The following is a 15,479-nucleotide window of genomic DNA, read 5'->3' as shown; positions in this document are numbered from 1 at the left end:
CGCCAACCGTTGCACCGGTCTTAACCAAAAGTTTCGTGTCGCATCCTTGTCACATTTAACAGCTACATACCAAATTTCGAGTCTCTAGCTCTTACCGTTTGTTTTTGTTTACAGTTTACAGACAGACAGACACACACACGGACCAATGGCTGAAACTTTGGATTTAGGCTCTAGGGACCTCAAAACGTGTTTTGGCACTAAAAATCTGAAACTTTGGATTCAGGCTCTAGGGACCTCAAAACGTGTTTTGACACTAAAAACTGACCATCGAAAATTTGACCCGTACATTACTTTCCTTCCTATAGGATAAGGAAAGTAAAAACCCCACTCTGAGGCTTAGTGTAGGGGCAACCGCTCCAAAAGATGGGTTAAGCTTATACGAATCTTGCTAAAATAATAAAATAACTAGAACAGACAGACACACACACGGACCAATGGCTGAAACTTTGGATTTAGGCTCTAGGGACCTCAAAACGTGTTTTGACACTAAAAACTGAAACTAAAAATTTGACCCGTACATTACTTTCCTTCCTATAGGATAAGGAAAGTAAAAAAGAGGTTTGGTAAGCTGTTTCCACCCCGTTGATCGACGTCAACTGAAAGTACTCTCCCTCGAAAACATAGATTCACCTCGTCGGACGACCATCGATCGACTATGTGCGGACACAGCTGTAGAAGGAACTGTAACAAAGGAGAACTTATCGTGCAAGACAGGCGAACCTTAACGAACCTTATCCAAGACAGGCGAACCTTAACGAACCTTATCCAAGACAGGCGAACCTTATCCCAGACAGACCTTCCAAGCTAACTAAGCTTCTTAAGGTAGAAACAGTGAGCTCACGTCAAGTGATTGTAATTAGCTTCTACCTTTCTTTATGTGGGTACTAAAAGACCATACAACATACTATCTAACAGCCATTAAAAAGGCACACACAAGTGTCAAGCGGACAAAGGACTCAATAATCGGAAAGCCCTTTTCTAGGTTTGAAAAATCAATTTTCCTCTTCAAGTTCGCAACGGAACAACGGATGTCTTATATCACAATTAGGTACCTAATATCAGAAGAAATATCAACAATAAATATCAGAACAAATATCATAACAAACATAAACAGTAAACAAAGCAAGCGACTGAAAATTTTCCTCCCGAAACGAACCTTATCCAAGACAGGCGAACCTTAACGAACCTTATCCAAGACAGACCTTCCAAGCTAACTAGGCTAACTGGCCAGCTTCTTAAGGTATAGAAACAGTGAGCTCACGTCAAGTGATTGTAATTTGCTTCTACCTTTCTTTATGTAGGTACTAAAAGACCATACAGCATACTATCTTACAGCCATTAAAAAGGCACACACAAGTGTCAAGCGGACAAAGGACTCAAAAGCCCTTTTCTAGGTTGGAAAAATCAATTGTCCTCTTCAAGTTCGCAACGGAACAACGGATGTCTTATATCACAATTAGGTACCTAATATCAGAAGAAATATACAACAATAAATATCAGAACAAATATCATAACAAACATAAACAATAAACAAAGCAAGCGACTGAACATTTTCCTCCCGAGCAAAGCAGGAGTATAAAACAAACCATTTCCATATGGGGAGAACTCAAGTCCGAATCGTGGGATGTCCTGTGATTATTTTACATAACCTTCCTCTCCTAGAAACTTGTATCCCGCCACAGAACTCTCATTCATTAATGATCTTATGTAGGATTATTACGAGTAGTACTGTAGAACTCATCGAGATTCGGGATATCAATATATATATCATACTGCTATAAATTCATATACGTACATACAGTTTTTGGTGCCCTAGAGCCTAAATCCAAAGTTTCAGCCATTGGTCCGTGTGTGTGTGTCTTTCTGTCTGTCTGTAAACAAAATATCTCGAGAACGGTAAGAGCTAGAGACTTGAAATTTGGTATGTAGATGTCAAATGTGACAAGGATGCGACACGAAACTTTTGGTTAAGATCGGTGCAACGGTTGGCGGCATTTTACCGCTTTTTGGCGGTTTTCGGTGTAATTTAACAAAATATCGGGAACGGTATGAGCTAGAGACTTGAAATTTGGTATGGAGTTTACAAATGTGACAAGGATGCAACTCAAAACGTTTGGTTGAGATAGGTGCTGCGGTTGGCGGTATTTTGACCGCTTTTGGACAGATTTCGACCGATTTTGGCGGTTTTCAGCTATAGCGACAAAAGCGGTAAAATGCCGCCAAGCGTTGCACCGGTCTTAACCAAAAGTTTCGTGTCGCATCCTTGTCATATTTGACATCTACATACCAAATTTCAGGTCTCTAGCTCTTACCGTTCTCGAATTTTGTTTACAGACACACACACGGACCAATGGCTGAAACTTTGGATTTAGGCTCTAGGGACCTCAAAACGTGTTTTGACACTAAAAACTGACCATCGAAAATTTGACCCGATTACATTACTTTCCTTCCTATAGGATAAGGAAAGTAAAAAGTGTCTAAAAGTGAGGAAAGCGGAAGGATAAAGTGCAAAATTGAGGTATTGAACTTTGAATAGTAGAACAAATAGATAAAATCTCACACTTTAAAAACGTGATAGGATGGTTCACATCGAAAATAATCTAAACGAATAACCACAAGATTCAATATTGAAGTGTCTAAAAGTGAGGAAAGCGGAAGGATAAAGTGCAAAATTGAGGTATTGAACTTGGAATAGCAGAACAAATAGATAAAATCTCACACTTTAAAAACGTGATAGGATGGTTCACACCGAAAATAATCTAAACGAATAACCCCAAGATTCAATATTGCAAAGCGAACAAGAAATGACCGTCATCAACACCTACACACATCCATGCTAGTCAATACAAAGATGATATCAAAACAAAATCAAACGTTCTTCAGAGAATAGGAGAGGAACAATGTGATGCGCATAAAGACATCGAAACCAGGGAGAAATAGTAGAAAAGAAAGAGCGAGAGAGGGAGAGTACATGTGCGTGAGAGAGATAATGACCATCATCAACACCTACACACATCCATGCTAGTCAATACAAAGATGATATCAAAACAAAATCAAAACGTTCTTGAGAGAATAGGAGAGAAACAATGTGATGCGCATAAAGACATCGAAACCAAGGAGAAATAGTAGAAAGGAAAGAGAGCGAGAGAGGGAGAGTACATGTGCGTGAGAGAGACAGAGAGAAAGATGATATCAAATGTTCATGAGAGAATAGTATTAACCGGGCGGTGCTGCGAACTCTTGACGTTCGGCGCGCTTGCAATACAAAGATGATATCAAAACAAAATCAAACGTTCTTCAGAGAATAGGAGAGGAACAATGTGATGCGCATAAAGACATCGAAACCAAGGAGAAATAGAAAAGAAAGAGCGAGAGGGAGAGGCAGTGTGTGTGAGAGAGACAGAGAGAAAGATGATATCAAATGTTCATGAGAGAATAGTATAAATGAACATAAAGACAAAACCAAAGAGAAATTTATACAAAAAGAACAAAGTAGAAGGAAAAGTCTGATGAGGGACATACTACGGGATGAGTATGATAAGACACAGACCACACGAGTCTAATGTAGCTGTTGATTTATTGCTATGAAACAAAAACGGCAGAGCAGTGAAACAATTTTTTTCTCTCCACACACTGCCCGGACAAGGTTGACAACCGAGACAACCAATGCTCTGGTGTATGTCAAATGTGATATGCGATGCTGTTGTGACATAACACAGAACCTCTCACTCTAGGAGAGGGCCCAACCCATGCACAACTTCAATCAACAGCTAGAGTTGTGTGAGCGAGTGAGTTGTAAAAATACTCTTTGCAGAGAACTACTCAGTTATTGAGTCAGATCATAACTACAAATTTACGTGTTTTAAGATGCTGTTGTGACATAACACACAACCTCTAGCTCTAGGAGAGGGCCCAACCCATGCACAACTTCAATCAACAGAGAGAGATGTACGAGTGAGCGAGTTATGAAAATACTCTTTGCAGAGAACTACTCAGTTATGAGTCAGATCCAACTCCCCATAGAGTTAAAGAGTGAGTTGTTTGTTTTAGAATGTTATGATTGAGATTCTACTCCCTATAAGCATTGGGTTGAAGTATGTATCCGAATCGATCCCCATTCCCTATACTTACAGCTTACAGGTGACAAGTTTCAGAACCTGACCCACTGGCTGACTAGCCCACTAAAAAGAGTAGTTCACTCTTTACACATTTGCAGGCCCAACCCATGCACAACTTCAATCAACACCACTTGATACTAATGAAGATACAAACACTGGGCAGAACACATTAGATTAGACAGACAGAGGATAACTGAAATGTGGGACACATGTGAGAAACTGAAATGTGGAACCAATCATGGAATTGAAATATGGGACACTTTTTTTTCTAAATAATTTCTTGAAGCGTATCGCTTGCATTTATATGTATTTGAATAATCCTTCACACGTCATTATGATCATGGACCTCTTTACATGTTCCTAGTTTATATTTGCATTTTTTTTTTTTTCTTTTTTTTTTTTTTAAATTTTTCTTTTTTTTTTTTTTTCTTTTTTTTTTTTGCACATCATTGTCACCTTTGTCTTATTTGGATGGTTTTCCATTTACATTATTTCGCGTGTTGATCTTGTTCTTATTCAAATGTTTCAACTATCAGCTCAGCTAAGGTGCATTTTTCAGTGGTCAGTTTCCCCAAAGGAAAATACACCTCTTCCTGTATTACGTATTACCCTCATTCTTTTAAACTTGGGATTTTGATATATTATTCTTATTGTTGTTAAAGGTGCGTCCACATCTCCGCACTGAGGTAGACCAGGTACTAACAGATTGAAGAATGGAAATATAGAATATACGTAGAATTGAATAAAAAATAGAAAAAAACAAACAAACAAGAAGAGTGAAAAATGTTTCCTTTCAGATCCGATGGTTCGAGTCCAGGTCAAGTCATAAAATTTGCACAATGTATTAATCGTAGAACGACTATAGTTAAAGAAACATCCATGCTTCACATATTGCACTTTTTTTTTGCCGAGGCGGCCCAGGGAGATTTATGTAATACAATTTTGCAGAAGAAAACCTCCATAGGAGAAAAAATCGTGGCAGAAATACCCATAAGAGTACCGAATTTCCTCCCACAAAGCTAATCTTTAGCAAAGTTGTATTGCATAAATATCACCCAGGCTTAAGTTTGATTCCCACAACCAAATATTGCGGTCCCAACCATTAAGCTTTGAACTGCAAACAAAGAATTTAGGGCTTAGGCCCCCCACCCCTTAGGGCTGAGGCCATTCCAAAGGCCCTCATTAATACTCTAATACTCACCCATAAGTGGCCTCGGTTGTGGCACTTGGTATCACGGTGGCTGTCATCATAATCTTCAATGGGCGAGACTACAGCAGTCAGTTTCCTTCGGCCTCGATTTCACAAGGTGCCTATACTGGACTCCGGATTATTTTACACGCAGAAAACAAGCGGAATCCATCTGGGGAGAAAAAGAGAAAAGTGAGATCAAGTTAGTACAATATAGTACAATCATATGTAGTTTGAAAAATGAGATGAAAGTTAGCACATTGTATAGAAAAATGGGATAAAGTTAGCTAATAATATGAAAAATGAGTTATGTTGACATAATTAGAAATATGAGCTTCAAAGAACACGTAACATGTAAGAAATACGCATTGGAGATATTGGTGAGGTAAGTAAGTACATTATACTTGTCTCGGTGATGTAGGCTCGCCTAGTTATAAGGAAGGCGTGGGTTCAATTCCAGCCGAAGAATGGAAGTTTGTCCTCAACTTTGTTTGATATCAAACCACAAAGAAACCTATTTAAACATTTTAAACCTAGATGTAAACACCTCAAATCAGGACTTTATAGTCACCGCTTCTTCACAAAACATTATTGACGTTCACAGAACGACTGTTTTTCTTGGTAGTTATTTAATTGGTCATAAATTCGGCGAACCTCTCAATTCACTAACCAGAAATGGTATAAACTTATTAATAAGTAAGTCCATTATACTTGCCTCGGTGATGTAGGCTCGCCTAGTTATCAGGAAGGCGTGGGTTCAATTCCAGCCGAAGAATGGAAGTTTATCCTCAACTTTGTTTGATATCAAACCACAGGGCTTAATCATACCACAAAGAAACCTATTTAAACATTTTAAACCTAGATGTAAACACCTCAATTCAGGACTTTATAGTCACCGCTTCTTCACAAAACATGATTGACGTTCACAGAACGACTGTTTTTCTTGTGGACTCCGGATTATTTTACACGCAGAAAACAAGCGGAATCCATCTGGGGAGAAAAAGAGAAAAGTGAGATCAAGTTAGTACAATATAAGTAGTACAATCATATGTAGTTTGAAAAATGAGATGAAAGTTATAGCACATTGTATAGAAAAATGGGATAAAGTTAGCTAATAATATGAAAAATGAGTTATGTTGACATAATTAGAAATATGAGCTACAAAGAACACGTAACATGTAAGAAATATGCATTGGATATATTGGTGAGGTAAGTAAGTCCATTATACTTGCCTCGGTGATGTAGGCTCGCCTAGTTATCAGGAAGGCGTGGGTTCAATTCCAGCCGAAGAATGGAAGTTTATCCTCAACTTTGTTTGATATCAAACCACAGGGCTTAATCATACCACAAAGAAACCTATTTAAACATTTTAAACCTAGATGTAAACACCTCAATTCAGGACTTTATAGTCACCGCTTCTTCACAAGACATGATTGACGTTCACAGAACGACTGTTTTTCTTGGTAGTTATTTAATTGGTCATAAATTCGGCGAACCTCTCAATTCAGTAAACAGAAATGGTATAAACTTATTACTGTTATCCAAGGTTAATGAAATTCTTTCGTTTCCACCTTCCACATAATCATAGGTATCTAGTATTCAGAGAGGGAGTCGAAACTAAACTGCTTAATTGAAACGAAAATAAATTATGACTTCTGCAGTCTGTACACAAATAGAAATAATAGGATAGGTAAGGAAAGATATAACAAAACATACTGAAAAAAGAAATAAACATACCTACTGACGATATAAAAGAAACGTACTTCATATGAGATTCCCAATTACAAAGTTCATTAGTTTTTCTTGGTAGTTATTTAATTGGTCATAAATTCGGCGAACCTCTCAATTCAGTAAACAGAAATGGTATAAACTTATTACTGTTATGGGTTTTTCTTGGTAGTTATTTAATTGGTCATAAATTCGGCGAACCTCTCAATTCAGTAAACAGAAATGGTATAAACTTATTACTGTTATCCAAGGTTAATGAAATTCTTTCGTTTCCACCTTCCACATAATCATAGGTATCTAGTATTCAGAGAGGGAGTCGAAACTAAACTGCTTAATTGAAACGAAAATAAATTATGACTTCTGCAGTCTGTACACAACTAGAAATAATAGGATAGGTAAGGAAAGATATAACAAAACATACTGAAAAAAGAAATAAACATACTGACGATATAAAAGAAACGTACCTACTTGATATGAGATTCCCAATTACAAAGTTCATTAATAAAGCTACAAAGTTCATTAATAAAAGCTATGTGAGTATTTTTCTCTTAATTAAATATCCAAGTTGCTTGACCTCGCATTTCTGAAACCTCCCTAAGTCCCTAATAAGTAAATATCTAAGTACTTTTTTATATGAAGTTAATTTTTAGTTTATTTCTGTTTTGTCTAAGTTGCATCAGATTTGTTAACTCTTGTCAAATGAACAACCAACAACTAATATTTATTAAAAAGTAGGTAATATCACAATATCTAATATGTAAAATTGTACATACACTGGTGGATAGGTAAGTATGTAATAATTAATAAAGGTACCAGCCTTTGTACGTGGGTAGCACATAAGTACATAACAAATCATAATCAACGAAGGAATAAGGGACCAAATTTTCTTAATTTTCTACTTTTGTACATTTACTTATGTTTTACCGTTTTACCAAGTGTGGGCACTAAAATTCAATCCGCTTATCAACTTGTTTTGAAAATTTGCATTAGAGTTGTTTTTTAACAGTTGTAAGGACCTCCATCACCTGACATAGTGACCCCTTACACTGAAGCCAGTTTGAACTTTATAGCAAGTTGGCAACCTCTTGCATTAAGTTCTTTCTTTGTGGTGCACCAGAACAACATATGCACTGCAGCTTGATGCTTCAAATGAGAGTTCTTTTAGGTCTTTTTCCTTATGTTTGTATATGATTTTTATGTATGGATATTTCCTCTCAAAAAAAAAAAAAAAAAAAAATCAATGTAACGGTGCAAATAAAAAACTCTACTAGAACAATAAAAACTCTGTCTGAAATTTTTAATTACAACCATTCTCTGCATCTCCGTTTGTTGAATTGAAAATTTAGCCTGCATTTTACTTTCTAAAATTGATACCCATGGAACTCTGCTAACAGTTATTGTTTGGAAGGCTAGGTCACAAGCTTCAGGTTTTAAGACTTTTCTATTCTATATTTTCCTTGACGCTCTCCTGCATACAGGGTTGGACAGAAGATAAAGGCCTCACTAATGTCCAAATGACTTGAGAAAAGCAAACAATCACTTTTTATTTTATTTTGTCAAGCACTATAAATCTAGAATCACCTATTTAATTACTTCTTTCGAGCAATCGGAAAATCTCCCATTAGCGGAATTTCCGACTGTCATTGGTGAAACCAAAAAGAGGTTTGATAGGGGAAACTAGGAAACTGACGGCTAAGATCTTATCGTCCCTAAGTCGAAGAGAGAAGGAGGACAGGATAGGAGAAAACCAGCCGTTCCGGGAACGAACCTTATCTGTTTAGGATAAAATCCGCCCGAGCTGGAATCGAATCTGCGACCTAGCGCTAGACGCTCTATACTCCAAGCTAACAAGGCAAACTTCAACATTGGAAACTACCAGTACCAACTGAGTATTTCAGAAGACATCACAATACATACTTGGTTACACTAGGATGGCAACACGTCGCCCCGTACCACAAAGCAAAGACTTCTTCACCTGGTATATGGTGTTCAAAATATCAAGGTTGCACCAAGAGATCCACAATACATACTTGGTTACACTAGGATGGCAACACGTCACCCCGTACCACAAAGCAAAGACTTCTTCACCTGGTATATGTTGTTCAAAATATCAAGGTTGCACCAAGAGATTGCATACAGGACCAAGTGATTGCAACACGACGGATGATTTAATGGAGAATGTTGCATTTCGTTATGCAAGTTCCACAACAGAAATGACAGGCATCATTAGAATAACTCACGATAATGCGGAGTGGGAGACATTCTAATTACCCGAGAGCTGGGGTAAACAACTCCGGAGCGTGAACAACCTACTGTCAGCAAAGTTGATGTTAAAGCTCGTTCCAGGTTGGACACGTCTAACACTCATATATGAGTTACGTGGCGCTCAACGTGTTAATATGTAGAAAATAGAGAAACAGTGGTATCGTTGAGAATTGGGGAAACTCGTGCCTTTCCCGAAAAATGACGATAATGCGGAGTGGGAGACATTCTAATTACCCGAGAGCTGGGGTAAACAACTCCGGAGCGTGAACAACCTACTGTCAGCAAAGCTGATGTTAAAGCTCGTTAATATGTAGAAAATAGAGAAACAATGGTATCGTTGAGAATTGGGAAGACTCGTGCCTTTCCCGAAAAACGGACGTCATTCTTAACAAAGTCCTGACCAGGATGGAAAGGTCATTGCAATCGAAGAGCAATATTTCTTTGATTCTCCTGATTCAGAGGTCATTTGGCTTGTGGTTGTACACAAAAGATCTACAGAGGTTGCAGTACTATAACCATAATGTACTATTGTCCATAAAAGTACACAAGTACTTAGAGGGATATGAAAAACCAACAATTTCTGTAAAGGATATGCAGAACTCTTAGTTTTTTGGTAAGTTGTAGAACGTGCTCCTTCATTTTAAATTTGTTATCTATGATGACACCCAAATATCTTGCCTTAGTTGTGTATTCTAATGGGGGACAGTGACAGTTTCCATGTTGATTGTTTTCGAGACACGTTCTTGTGTGGCAGTATACTTGTTTGACTTCAACAGGAGCTGCTCTATTGGGCCCCAAAAGTAAGACCTCGGTTTTTTTACTGTTGAAAAATATGGAATTATTATAAAAATACTTCTGTAAGGTCATTAAATCTGTTTGAGCTTTCTGTACGGCGATGTTTGGATCTTTATGGATCTTTGTACTTTGACCAAAAAATGTAAAAAAGATACACATGCAAGGCATTCGTTTGCCCCACTGCTCGCGATTGCGGGAGGTCGCAGAAAAAAAGGACGGGATTCGAACCCCAATCAGGACTTAACAACGATAATGAACTGGTTCTATATTTAGTCATACGAACTGGTTGTCATATGACGGAGGTAGAACATTAACATCTCTCGGTAAATTCTACCTATTGTTGATAAGTTGCAGCAGTTCAGGAAAAAAAATCAACGTTCTACGAACCAGGTGATTCAGATACAGTGACGGTCAGTTTATTCACAGAGCAAACAAACAAGAAGAGTGGAAAAATGTTTCCTTTCAGATCCGATGGTTCGAGTCCAGGTCAAGTCATAAAATTTAGCACAATGTATTAATCGTAGAACGACTTTAGTGACTTTAGTTAAAGAAACATCCATGCTTCACATATTGCACTTTTTTTTTGCCGAGGCGGCCCAGTGACATTTATCTAATACAATTTTGCAGAAGAAAACCTCCATAGGAGAAAAAATCGTGGCAGAAATACCCATAAGAGTACCGAATTTCCTCCCACAAAGCTAGTCTTTAGCAAAGTTGTATTGCGTGAATATCACCCAGGCTTAAGTTCGATTCCCACAACCAAATATTGCGGTCCCAACCATTAAGCTTTGAACTGCAAACAAAGAATTTAGGGCTTAGGCCCCCCACCCCTTAGGGCTGAGGCCATTCCAAAAATACTCTTTAGCACAATGTATTAATCGTAGAACGACTTTAGTTAAAGAAGCATCCATGCTTCACATATTGCACTCTTTTTTTTTGCCGAGGCGGCCCAGGGACATTTATGTAATACAATTTTGCAGAAGAAAACCTCCATAGGAGAAAAAAATCGTGGCAGAAATACCCATAAGAGTACCGAATTTCCTCCCACAAAGCTAGTCTTTAGCAAAGTTCTATTGCGTGAATGCCACCCGAGCTCAAGTTTGATTCCCAGATTTTCCACTATCTCATAATGTGGTCCCTGCTATTAAGCTTTTGAACTGCAAACAAAAAAAGTAAAAATTAGGAAACAATCCTTAGGCCATTCCAAAGGCCCCATTAATACTTACCCATAAGTGGCCTCGGTTGTGGCACTTGGTATCACGGTAGCTGTCATCATAATCTTCAATGGGCGAGACTACAGCAGTCAGTTTCCTTCGGCCTCGATTTCACAAGGTGCCTATACTGGACTCCGGATTATTTTACACGCAGAAAACAAGCGGAATCCATCTGAGGAAAAAAAGAGAAAAGTGAGATCAAGTTAGTACAATATAGTACAATCATATGTAGTTTGAAAAATGAGATGTTTCACAAGGTGCCTATACTGGACTCCGGATTATTTTACACGCAGAAAACAAGCGGAATCCATCTGGGGAGAAAAAGAGAAAGTGAGATCAAGTTAGTACAATATGTATAGTACAATCATACATATGTAGTTTGAAAAATGAGATGAAAGTTAGCACATTCTCGCGAGGTCACCCACTGCTCGCGATTGCGGGAGGTCGCAGTACTTTGACCAAAAAATGTAAAAAAGATACACATGCAAGGCATTCGTTTGCCCAGAAGGAAAACTGCCCCTGTACAATATCCATAACTCGTAGAAGAAGAAGACCCCCGCAATCGCGAGCAGTGGGTGTTTTCCACCAGAAGAACCTTCCTAGTGATAAAGTTAGCTAATAATATGAAAAATGAGTTATGTTGACATAATTAGAAATATGAGCTACAAAGAACACGTAACTTTTTTTTTTTTAAGAGGTTTGACAGAGGGAACTGTAACTGCTATGGTCTTATCGTCCCGAAATCGAAGAGAGAAGAAAGGCAGGATAGGAGAAAGCCAGCCGTTCCGAGAACGAACATTATCCCATCAGGATAAAATCCGCCCCGGGCGGGAATCGAACCCGCGGCCTAGCGCTTACAAGGCAGACGCACTACCAACTAAGCTAACTAGGCTGGCATTCTATTCTTTACTTCCAGTTTATTCTACCTAAGAAGATGATAACATCCCCCTTACTGTCCTCTCTATGCTAGAATTGCATAAAATCCGCCCCGGGCGGGAATCGAACCCGCGGCCTAGCGCTTACAAGGCAGACGCACTACCAACTAAGCTAAGTAGGCTGGCAAAGCTCATTAATATGTAGAAAATAGAGAAACAGTGGTATCGTTGAGAATTGGGAGAACTCGTGCCTTTCCCGAAAAACGGACGTCATTCTTAACAAAGTCCTGACCAGGATGGAAAGGTCATTGTAATCGAAGAGCACTACTTCTTTGATTCTCCTGATTCAGAGGTCATTTGGCTTGTGGTTGTACACAAAAGATCTACAGAGGTTGCAGTACTATAACTCTAATGTACTATTGTCCATAAAAGTACACAAGTACTTAGAGGGATATGAAAAGCCAACAATTTCTGTAAAGGATAATAATGTAAAAAGACACACATTAATTCAGAGAATGTATCTTAAGGAAAACTGCCCATGTACAATATTCAAATTTCCATAACTTGTGGAAAAAGAAAACCCTCGCAATTGCCAGAAGTGGGAGTTTTCCGCCAGAAGAACCTTCCTAGCTACTCCTGCTGCACTGATGATTATATCAACCTTGATATTGGTAAAACTGATATCTTGATGTATTAATCATAACCAATGCCAGGTAACATTCTATAAACAAGATGCTTGATATTGGTAAAACTGATATCTTGATGTATTGATCATAACCAATGCTAGGCAACATTCTATAAACAAGATGTGAGCTTGATAACAAGCAGTCAAGAGCAGTTAACAAAGACAATGACTTTGAAACACATCAAGGAACAATACACGATGTAACAACAAATAGCTGGTGATTCCAAGATCTACGTACAATTCATAAAGAAGAGGTTACCAATTAAAGTCCTACTCTGATAACAAGCAGTCAAGAGCAGTTAACAAAGACAATGACTTTGAAACACATCAAGGAACAATACACGATGTAACAACAAATAGCTGGCGATTCCAAGATCTATGTACAATTCATAAAGAAGAGGTTACCAATTAAAGTCCTACTATAAAACAAGTTTACTAGCAAACATCAAAATGTAAACATCTTCCCAGAGAATAGATCACCTTGCTGTCTATTACAGTACACAAGATGGCCGCCCAAGACTCGAGATGGATTTCTGCAAACCGTCATCCTCCGTTAACATGCAATTTCTCGTCATAAAATTAATTCTGTTCGGTTATTGAGCACAATTATTTCATATCGATATGATCTAGGAATGCTTTGTACAATATGCTGTGCCAGTCACTAGGTTGATATTGGTAAAACTGATATCTTGATGTATTAATCATAACCAATGCTAGGCAACATTCTATAAACAAGATGTGAGCTTGATAACAATCAGTCAAGAGCAGTTAACAAAGACAATGACTTTGAAAACATACAGGAACAATACACGATGTAACAACAAATAGCTGGCGATTCCAAGATCTACGTACAATTCATAAAGAAGAGGTTACCAATTAAAGTCCTACTCTAAAACAAGTTTACTAGCAAACATCACAATGTAAACATCTTCCCAGAGAATAGATCACCTTGCTGTCTATTACAGTACACAAGATGGCCGCCCAAGACTCGAGATGGATTTCTGCAAATCGTCATTCTCCGTTAACATGCAATATCTCGTCATAAAATTAATTCTGTTCGGTTATTGAGCACAATTATTTCATATCAATATGATCTAGGAATGCTTTGTACAATATGCTGTGCCAGTCACTAGACATTACTGGTAGCACAGCCTATTGGAAGCAAATGAGTTTATGCAGATGAGTGGTAGCATGCTACAGTAAGCCATGCTATGGTCAATTAGTATTGCATGTCAAGAGAAACTCCTTACGTTGTGTCTTATTTGAGAACATGTCGACACTAATCAGAACCCACAGTCGCTAGCCGAAGCGATGCCTTTCCAAAAACAAATGGGGCACAAATTATGCATACGAGAGATGCATACGCAACGATATGCATACGAGAGAAAAAGGCTCAGACACATTAAATTGAAACAACTCATTTGAAACTAGGCACTAGAAATGACGACAAAAATGTAAAAATCAAGGCTGGAAATTCCAACCACTAAGGTCAAATCAGGCCATCACTTTGACTCCTCACGTTGTGTCTTATTTGAGAACATGTCGACACTAATCAGAACCCACAGTCGCTAGCCGAAGCGATGCCTTTCCAAAAACAAATAGGGCACAAATTACGATATACATATGAGAGAAAAAGGCTCAGACACATTAAATTGAAACAACTCATTTGAAACTAGGCACTAGAAATGACGACAAAAACGTAAAAATCAAGGCTGGAAATTCCAACCACTCAGGTCAAATCAGGCCATCACTTTGAACTTTTTCACTGAATTTCAGTCAGTTTCAGATCCAGTCAGTCACCTATCCAGGTACTCATTACGCTCAAGGGTGTTCAACATAAGTGGTCTTATTCTTAACGTCTAATAAAAACCGCTATTTCGTAAAACGGGGAGTCACCATCAAAGAACTTTCATAGAAAACTCACTAGGCAGAGTAGGCACTGTAAATTTAAACCGGTTGAGTAAGAAAAATCCAATGCTGACAAAACCATATACCCACCTTAGAGGCCTCCACAGATCATGTCACTTCTCAGCACAAAACCGAAACATAAATCACGCGAACTACGGAAACTCCTGGTCACCAATCATAAACAACGACGTGTAGTCACAAATCATAAAAAAAACTACTTACTGTAGACACAAACTGTTTATGATATAAAATCACTATTCATAAAAATGATGCGAACTGTTCACAAATCACGAGTCACAACACACGGCCACAGAGATCTGAGATCACTTGGAGTGGAAGAAAACTGCGCGCAGTTCGGGCCAAGCCAAGATGATTCATGAATTTGCCCAGGTGATCCAAGAACTACTAAACCAAGGTTAATATCAAATGACTTTAGCGCAGAAGTCTCAGGACCGTGTACACTACTAGATTGAAACTTCTCGACTGTAGAGTTGAAGATATGATTAGGATTCCAGTTGGTACTGGTACCTTAATAGAGGTAATCCCAGTAACAGTGGTTGCCAATCATATTCCTACTTGGAAGTATCAAGCAACTTTGAAGTATTGTAGTTGGAATAATGTTGGATCAAAGGATAAGGCATTGGATTTGTAATTGGAGGTGAGCAGTTTGAATCTCGGGAGCAACATCAATGAACAAGTATG

The 15,479-nt window shown here is 38.2% G+C and overlaps 1 protein-coding gene across 3 annotated transcripts in view; it reads right to left on the bottom strand.

Moving 5' to 3' along the window:
* Positions 1-15,167, bottom strand: part of LOC103517959 (synaptotagmin-like protein 3) — a 39,090-nt gene extending 23,923 nt beyond the window's left edge. The window contains exons 1-2 of one of the 3 annotated variants that reach the window (XM_026829878.1): positions 15,000-15,167; positions 11,322-11,481 (exon numbers count right to left, since the gene is read on the bottom strand). In XM_026829878.1, the coding sequence (XP_026685679.1) occupies positions 11,322-11,371 (50 nt within the window). In that variant the 5' untranslated portion in view covers positions 11,372-11,481; positions 15,000-15,167. Of the gene's footprint in view, positions 1-5,319; positions 5,480-11,321; positions 11,482-14,867; positions 14,963-14,999 lie in introns of those variants that run through there. The other 2 variants (XM_026829879.1, XM_026829877.1) reach the window with 2 other exon arrangements.
* Positions 15,168-15,479: the final 312 nt, after the last annotated feature.

The sequence above is a fragment of the Diaphorina citri genome, unplaced genomic scaffold (genome assembly GCF_000475195.1).
Source record: "Diaphorina citri unplaced genomic scaffold, Diaci psyllid genome assembly version 1.1 scaffold2018, whole genome shotgun sequence".
NCBI lineage: Eukaryota > Metazoa > Arthropoda > Insecta > Hemiptera > Psyllidae > Diaphorina > Diaphorina citri.
Note: the sequence above shows the minus strand (reverse complement) of the source record. Positions and strands in the feature narration are given on the sequence as shown.